Source organism: Mercurialis annua, linkage group LG6 (assembly GCF_937616625.2).
Source record: "Mercurialis annua linkage group LG6, ddMerAnnu1.2, whole genome shotgun sequence".
Taxonomy (NCBI): domain Eukaryota; kingdom Viridiplantae; phylum Streptophyta; class Magnoliopsida; order Malpighiales; family Euphorbiaceae; genus Mercurialis; species Mercurialis annua.
Window position 1 is genome coordinate 42,299,079 of NC_065575.1, and position 9,298 is coordinate 42,308,376.

General features: G+C 33.9%; 1 protein-coding gene across 2 annotated transcripts; it reads right to left on the bottom strand.

Annotated features, from left to right (window-relative positions):
• Window positions 1-1,716: 1,716 nt before the first annotated feature.
• On the bottom strand, window positions 1,717-8,255 carry LOC126688033 (methylcrotonoyl-CoA carboxylase subunit alpha, mitochondrial). 2 transcript variants are annotated; one of them, XM_050382595.2, is made up of 16 exons: window positions 7,875-8,255; window positions 7,303-7,424; window positions 7,056-7,203; window positions 6,672-6,809; window positions 6,393-6,488; window positions 6,243-6,302; window positions 5,875-5,967; window positions 5,675-5,786; window positions 4,793-4,897; window positions 4,280-4,416; window positions 3,912-4,143; window positions 3,666-3,832; window positions 3,463-3,579; window positions 2,679-2,921; window positions 2,496-2,591; window positions 1,717-1,904 (listed from the first exon to the last, which is right to left on the bottom strand). In XM_050382595.2, exons 1-16 carry the CDS (start codon window positions 8,217-8,219, stop codon window positions 1,896-1,898), a joined length of 2,220 nt encoding a protein of 739 aa, XP_050238552.1. In that variant the 5' UTR covers window positions 8,220-8,255; the 3' UTR covers window positions 1,717-1,895. The 2 variants fall into 2 exon arrangements, with proteins under 2 accessions (XP_050238552.1, XP_050238553.1); XM_050382596.2 differs by having other exon boundaries at window positions 7,303-7,483; window positions 7,875-7,999.
• Window positions 8,256-9,298: the final 1,043 nt, after the last annotated feature.

Below are 9,298 nucleotides of genomic sequence, written 5' to 3' on the forward strand. Positions count from 1 at the left end.
TCTCGATCATTCCTAACGAGTAACGACCTTTTGAGCCAAGAAAAGGCAAATAAAACTTTAGAACTACACACCTTCTTGACATATTATTTTGGAAGTAATTACAATTAAAGGATAATTACTACTATCCCATTAATTTAAATCTTAATTATTATCTCTTCCATAAATTTTAAAAAAACACTATTTTTTCTTTCATATTAAATTTTATTTAACTAAAATTCTCATTTATAAAAAAAGATAGTTATATAAAATATAAATATGAAAAGGAAATAGTAACTTTTATAGTTGAGGAAGAACAATAATTCAGACATAAATTTATGTTTTTTTTTATAATTGGGAAAGGGGGAGCATTTGTGGAAGGAATCGAACTTACGACCTACCAATTTGCTTGTCCAACGCTTATACCATTTGAGCTATAACTCATAGGTTAAATTTATGTTAGTTAGGCAGCTCCTGGTGGGATCAGAGATGCAAGTCGATTCATGAAAACCCAACTGGTTAGATAGGAGCAAGACACATAACTCCCTAACCTAATGTTGCATCAGGTTTATACGAATCGTAGTAAGTAGGTTGGCTTATACCAGTTCCGATAATATAAAGGATGGACGTACGTTAAACTGTTAGGCTGTGGGTTCAGATCCTCCCACAAGCACATAAAAAAATCAAACCAAAATCAAAAACCAAACTAATTCAGTTTGATTCAGCTTAATATTATAAAATAAAATATGTTTTTCTATTCGGTTTGATTTTGACATTAAAAAAGTTAGTTAAATTCTAATGTAAACCGAACTAAAATAACTAAATAAACCAACATGTTTGATTCGTGTTTTATTTGAATATTTTAAATCCCAATAACAATGGGAGAGATTTGATACTTTTATGCTGAATAATTAAAGAAGATTATATTCTCTTATTGAAATGACTATGATGCTTTATTCCTGAGTATATCTTGTTCCCTTGGAAGAAAAAACAAAGATATGCTGCTTCTTAACATACACCAAAGGTTTTTGATGTGATCCTCCTATTCATAGCATATTCATTTTTCACAAATTCTAAATCACATTATTCGTTTCAAATCAGAATCTAACAAGGAGAATAATTGTAACTATTCAATTGGTGTTCATATTATTAATAATGTTGACATATTTTCACATTATACCTTCGGTCTTATAACATACTACAAGAATTTTGAAGTGTATATTGGATTATAATAATGTTTGAGCCACACGAGGCAGCAAGAACATATAATAAAATCACAACTTCAGTAAATTCCAGAGGTGTTTAAGAACTTATCCGACTTAAAAACTCGAGTTTTCAGTGAGATGAATTCGCCATCAAAAATTGATCAATATGCATTTGAGAGTTGGACAATATGATGATGGGTTGTGCATCAGTAACTATCAAATCAAAGATTCAAAATTCTTATGAATCACCAGAAGAGCAATTTCCTCAAAGAATATAATGCCTGTATTAGGCTTATTCCTCAACCAAGGCTTACTATAAGGCAACTATGGCTGCTTGCGAATATGATTTAATAAGCTCAAATCATTCAAATTTTATGAACAGACAAGTGATCAGTGACTATGTAGGATACAACAAATAATACATAACGCCATTAGTCCTGACGCCATTAACAATTTTCCTCTCGTAGGATTTCTTGTGTGTGTGTGTGCACGCGCAAAAGCTAGAGAGAGTAGGGGAAGGCGGGCAGAAAAGAAATTCAAAGAAATAGGAAGATTTTATTGCTCGATGACATATACAGTATACATTGGCTTTCGATAGTCACAAGTCTTTTTCTGTGATTAAGCATAAAAGTGATAAATTTTTTCATCGCAGAACTTACCTGGCAGGCAATTCGCTTGATCTGTTTAAGCCGTCGTATTTTGCTCGTGCAGGCCCTATTCACCCTGACAAGGAAAACAAATCCTTATGGACATGTTCTATAACGCATTCATTAAGTAGATTAAATTATAACTTAGACATTTGAAGGATCATCGGTTCAAATTTATGCAAATTGAAAATGTGAAGAAAATGAAAAAATAAAACAAAATTGGAAGTTGCTATGGGCCTCCTTCGTGTTGTTGACCTTTATGAAATTTTTACTAGAAAAGAGTACTCTAAAAAGTGGGTAATGTGATCGACTTTCTCAATCTTGAAGTAAATTAGCAAGTGAAAAACTCACGAAAATGATGAATTTATATTTGTGTATCTCTAATTTCAAGGGAACAGATATTAGACATGCATGCAAACTACATAGTACAGGTTTAATCTGAATCCAACACTCTCCGGATTGAAATAATTGTCCAAAAGGACCAAAACTAGCACACAGTGAGAAATTAAGCCTTTAAAGCACAAATGATCATATAATAATATTTGTATGCAGCATGGAATAAAACGAAGCCCACAATTAGAAGCAGCTCATGTCAACATCTGTACTTTACTGCTTACAATATTAATGCCAGCTTATTTTAGTGCCATAAAAATCATACTTGACCAACCTTAATACTGAAGAGAAGACTATTATCTGAAACCTGTTGACCTACAGTAACTTTAAGCCCGTGAATATAGCCACCAAATGGCGCCTTTACAACATGCTGTGATAAAAGGAAAATAATATTAGAAATCAGCAAAGCAAACAAACAGGTCCACCATATTAGTGGCAACTGGCAAGTGAAACAAACCTCCATCTTCATTGCTTCCAATACTAGTATAGGTTGCCCTTCCGCTACCTTTGATCCATCCTTTACCAGAACCTTGACCACTAATCCAGCCATGGGAGCCACCACAGTTCCTGGAGAGTGAGATGCAGTTTCGACATTGGTCTTATTTTCACTGTTGTCATCACCAGATAAATTAAGCTCCAATTTTTGCCTAAAATGATGATGGTGCAACCCATGCCATATATGTAGGTGTTTTGTCTCATCCTGCCACCCCAATGTCAAAGAGCATATGTCAAATACTTTCAGGCATTGAAGGCAAACACATACAGACTTACAGCCACATAAAGAGGTGGACACAGACAGATAGGCCCAGACATATAACCCAAGATGCGCTTCCATTATTCTATGAGAAATATTCAATACTCACTACCAACAGTTTGTTCCATTAGCAGCAATGGCGATAGCTGCCACCAAGTAACAACAGTTTGTTCCATTAGCAGCAACAGTGATAGCAACATTACTTATCTAACAAGATGACACCAAGCTTAGCAAATGAACTGTTTTCAAGAGTAGAAATGCTTCAAAACAAACGGATCATGGTAGGTAATGCTAAAATTCAGGTCCAAAAGGCAACATAATCATTCAAGCACTGACAATCTGAAAATGACATGCTACCCTATGCTAACAACTAGAAATAGTAAGACCGCATCATGTATTAGCCACATTACCCAAAAGCCATCTGCATTCCACAATGGATGTAGACAAAAGCTGTGCTTTAATGATGGATGTACATAAAAGAATTTACCTTCGAATATGCAGCCAAACTAACATTCATGCTTAAACCATCAGCTTCAACCCTGAAATTGCGGTCATGCAAGTGCGTTGCTTTGACTGCTAAACCAGGCAAATTAATTTCTCCTCCCTGTATATGTGACAGATATAGAAGGGCGATATAAGAAGTGAACATTCAAAACCTTCTAGTTGTGTTGCTTAAAAGAAGATATATACCTCAATGAGATAGCTCCCATCTTGCACGTAAGTGACAGAAAGTGCTAGAGGCATTGAGCGACTGCTACCATTTTCATCATCCCATTCAAATTCCAGAGTATGCTTAGCAAGATGATGAACTCTGAAAGGAGGATGAGAATACCATATGGGGTGTAAGCTGCTGCCCCCTGAATGTATCACAGCATTGAAATCATGAAGACTGAAAAAGAATTAGCTTTGCAAAACTGGATTATCTCTTCAACCTACCAGGGGATCTTTCCTTTAAAGCACGTTGCTCTTCGCAAAGACAAGCCGCTAGTAGACTTGCGCTGTATCTGGCATTACTGTATGCTTCCTTCGCAACCACTTCATCATTAGGATCAATAAAGAGGTCATCTTTATGATGCTCAATGAAGTGTGTTTCCACATTGCCATCTTCAAATGACTTATGATTTGCAAGTTTCTGGAGAAAATTGATATTAGTCGGCACTCCTGCAACCTGAAAACAAATAAATCTTGAATAATCACGCATCATTATCAGCAGATATGATATATCAAAGTTCAAAGATAAAACCAGTAACACAAATTGTATGAAATTTTATAGAATCTTTAAGATGATTCTAGTTAGTGCGTACCTGAAATTTTGTTAAACAATCCCTCAGTTTGATTAATGCTGCTGCACGGTTCTCTCCCCAGACTACAAGTTTGGCGATCATAGGATCATAGTGCATGCTAACAGTATCCCCCTCTTCAACTCCAGTCTCTACCCGAACTGCTAATTAAGACATATTTTACTTAGGTTGAACAGGTAACATATTGAAGTGGCAAGAAATGTAAAGGAACTAAATTCATTTAAAAATGACGTAGACATAATAATAATACAATCATGATAGATCTTACACATTCCTTTGTAATCCACATTACATGTTCTTTCAAACTAGAAATGGTTAAAAAGTTGTGCATGGGATCTAATTGAAGCATAGATTGATTAGTGATCGTCCCTAGAGTCCTAGACAAGATCCTTTCAAAATGTAAATCACCAAACAATCATGTGGCAATCTAGTTGAAGCAAAACATGCTCGTGCCAATATCAAGTATACTAATTTTTTTTATAAAAAAATAAGTAGTATTTTCAATTGCCATTGCACCTGTTGAAGAGACGGAGATAGGACGATAATGATGAAGAACTCCAGTTGCAGGAAGGAATCCCTTGGGAACATTTTCAGCATATATTCGGGTTTCAAATGCATGACCTGACAAAAGAAGAGATTAAGAATGCAGAAAATTAACATGATAAAGGCGACTTATTCATATCAAGCTTACATGGAAATTACAAAATGAAAAGAAAGATCTCCTCTTGCATGCTAAACAAACATTACATTTCAATCTGAATAGAAAAACTTACATGATATATAAAAATTATTCAATCTTTAGTTTCCAACTTTCCCTATTCTTTACTCTGCTTATTTTTGAAACATGCCCTCACCGTTTGATTTCTATTAATCTTGGTCATCATATGAATCAAAGTAGTAATTAGAAAGCGTACGTGGTAACTAATTTCTTACCACAAGAAAGTTATACCCATAAACAAAAACTTTTTGCTTCCCGCGGAAACTTTTCCTTCTTTTTTTGGGGGGAGTTTTCATCATAGCTTTTATTTATCTAACTAAAGAATATGTACTTCCAGCATATGGCTAATTAAACAAATCACTCAAGAAAAGTATGAAACTTTCCTAATTATTTTGTGATATTTTTTTTGTAATAAGTCTATGGCTAGGTTGTCTATACTGCATCATAAGCCTTTTCTCTCTTTGTAGAAGTAAGAAAGACAGACTGCATATAAATGTGCCTGCCCAAGTACTTCTGCATCAGGTCAGCTCTTTTATCTTTTAGTATTTCCTTTAATTTAATTGAATATTTTTTGTTCTCTTCAATCTATCATGCCCAACATGGAAGGAATAAGTATATTCACCATAGACTATTCAGAGGGAAACAAGTTCCAAAGAATTAAAGTATAGATGTAAGCTTACCAAGCAATGGCACCTGTGATTGACTAAGAGGAAGTGGTTCTCCATTTGCAATACGGATTTGCCATTCTACAAGATCTTGACCAACAATCATCTCTGTCACAGGATGTTCAACCTACAAAAGATTACACATGCTATCTATTAGGGTTTTGTCCAACTAGTGGGATCCAACACATAAACATAGAAAATAGAGAACTAAGCACCTGCAGGCGTGTGTTCATCTCCATAAAGTAAAATTTCCCTGATACTATGTCAACAATAAACTCCACAGTCCCAGCACTGTAGTAACCAACTGCCTGTAGATATAAATGATGGACTAAAATTAGCAGACTGGCAGAAATTAATTAAAGGAAAAAAATAAGCAAAATTATGAAAAACGAAGATTCAAATGGGAGAAAATGATCATCTAGGTCTACCAATAGTAATACTACAAACAGGAGCAGATTGTTTCATTAACAACTTTTTATGTGGCGAGCAAGCTAATCTAATTTTAAATTTTCATGCACTACAAATTAAATTTTGTTATTCATTCCAAATGCAAGGCGATAAGAAAAATTCAATTAAACATTACCTTGGCTGCAGATACAGCAGCCTGACCCAAGTGGGAGCGGAAGTCCTCCATAATATTTGGCTGCATCAGAGGGACTTCCAGTTAAAACTTTAGTGGACGCACAGCCAAAAAAGAAAAAACTGAACCGGAACTATAGGAACCAAACTTTACAGCTGGAGCTTCTTCAATTATCTTCTGATGCCTTCTCTGTACGCTGCAATCCCTTTCATTTAAATGTAATACATTTCCATACTTGTCACCAAATACCTAAGAATCAAGAGTTGAATTATACAAAATTAATACAGAACCAAATAGAAAATCAATCCATTAAATGTGCATGCACCACAAAAGTTAAGTGGCCAGACAGCAACATTATTTTGTGGATGTACATATACCAACTATCAAGTGCCATATGGATTGACTAGAAAAGCAAAATTAATAGATGTGTACCTGGACTTCAATATGTCTTGGCTGAGTGATGTATTTCTCTAGCAAAATTGTATTAATGCCAAAAGAAGCAGCAGCCTCACGTTGTGCTCCCAAGAAAGAATCAACAAATTCATTTGGATGTTGCACTATCCTCATACCCTAAAAAATCTGCAAAGTGTCAGAAGTTCATCTGAAAGGAACTACTATTGAAGTTAAAAAAGGAACAGCTTATTCCAGTTGCCTGTCATGTAAATATTTTTTTATGTCACTTAAAATAAAAACTAGATCCTAGTAATAGTAGAATTACACATGAATATTCCTTTGATAAGAAATATACTCATTACCATATCCTAATATACTAGCTAAAATAACAATTTAAGAAGTTGCAAGAATATGACATAATACCTTTCCTCCACCTCCATGAGTTGGCTTTATCAAGACCGGATATCCAATTTTATCAGCTTCAGTCTTCATAAGTTCAATATCTTGCTCACTTCCATGATATCCCGGAACAAGTGGCACCCCTGCAGCACCCATTATCCTCTTTGATGCACTGCCACCATATACACAATGTACAAACATCATAAACTGTAAGTTGGATATCCCTCTCAGAGAGATTCAGTTAAAAGAGTGACTAATTTTATAATAATACCTTTTATCACCCATGTCACGAATAGCAGAAGCTGGAGGACCAATAAATGTAAGATCCTTATCTTCACAGAGAGTAGCAAACTCAGCGCTCTCCGATAAAAAACCATAACCTGGATGAATAGCCTGATAATGCTCGAACATTCACATATGAGCAATTAGCCAATTAGCAATGCATCATCATTCTGAAATTAGCAGACATCAAAGTAAAGCATTACAAGACAATAACTATCTATGTTTAGCAGGCGCTATAATTGGGAAAATATTGCAATTCTTGACCTCAGAGAATTGTTTATATAATATTTTCGCATTTTTGGTACACAAACCAACAAAATCATTATGATTACAATTTTATACTCTAAAAAATGAGCTTGGATAACTTACTATTAGGATGATTAAGATTATGTAGACATTAATTTTATTTATCATTTCAATTTCAAGCATAATCAAAATAACAGCAAGTATATCAACAAAATGAACAGCATCAAGAATATTTAACAATATTTATGAGCTGAAAATTAATATCACAAGAACATATTTTAATACTACTATATAGATTAACAGAGGTTAGCTCACCTGAGCACCGGTGCGAATAGCAGCTTCAATAATAGAGGAATTTTTCAAATAACTTAACCGAGACGGAGGTGGACCGATATAAACAGCTTCATCAGCTGATTTTACATGAAGCGAATCTCTATCGGCGTCGCTATAAACGGCGACGGTTTTAATCCCTAACCGCTTCGCCGTCCTCATAATCCTGCAAGCAATTTCTCCTCTATTAGCTACCAGTATTTTCTCTATCGGCGTCTTGTTGCTGTGAGAGTGACACGGCGACTCCGCGGAGAAGAGTCTGACGTGGATCAGGAACGGCTTGTAACGGGATTTTCGCCGGAGAAATGACGTCATCATAGGCGAGGCCATATGGTTTTGTGAGTTCTCTGATTACTGTGATTAGAGTCGAGTGAGAGCTAAAGATTGAAATATAAAGTATAAGCAACCGTTAAGCATTTGGGTGGCATTTTTGGTAATTTTGAAGAATAACTGAGGGTATAATCCGGAAAAAGAAGAATAGTAGGTGACGTGGAGAGATGTGAGAAGGTAGATATATGTTTGACTGGATGATGGTGAGCGGATATGGATCTGATGTGGTGCTGACCTGACGGATCTAATCCTTTTTACAGATGATTAATGAGTAAATGATTTCCATTGCATAAAAGTGCTAATGTTTATAATTTATTTTTTAGTTTCGAAAATTTAATTTAAATCTCTATAAGTACATATGCTGTTTAAATTTTATAAAATAAAAGTTATTTTATCAGACATATATAATTTACAGTATTGAATAGCAATCAAATCTTGCAAGAGGTGTGCCTCACTTTGCTCGATATTTTAATATCTTTCCCTCGCACAACCTCTAAATTTTAAAATTTATAAACCGTCAAGGTCCTTACAATTTTGATCGTAGTTTTCAACGATTTATATAGCGAATAAGCATTTCTTTTAAAGTTTTGGGAGCTTGCACTTCTAGTTTTGAAATTATTTTAGAAAGAATATATAAAAATGACTTAATTTCATTATTCAATTTCTAATTCAATTTCATTTATAAATCTATCAATTCCTATTATAACATAAAATGTTAAAAATAAATTATCAATGTTGTGAATAAAGTTAAATTCAATCATCAAAATATTAATAACATCTACCTTTATCTCTAAACTTTAATAATATATAAAAATATACATATATCACTTTACAAATGTCACACACACTAAAAATATAATTAATTAGCGATATTGTATGGACTAAAATATATTAAAATAATACCTATACAATAATGATAATTTATTAAGATATATCAAAATTAACTAACAGTATGCTAATAGCACACATATCAGTACATACTTATATTTTATGATTGAATTTAAATCTTAATAAAATTATACCAATAGCTAATTAAAATATGCTAAAATTAGAACAACAATACACACATCATAATTTAC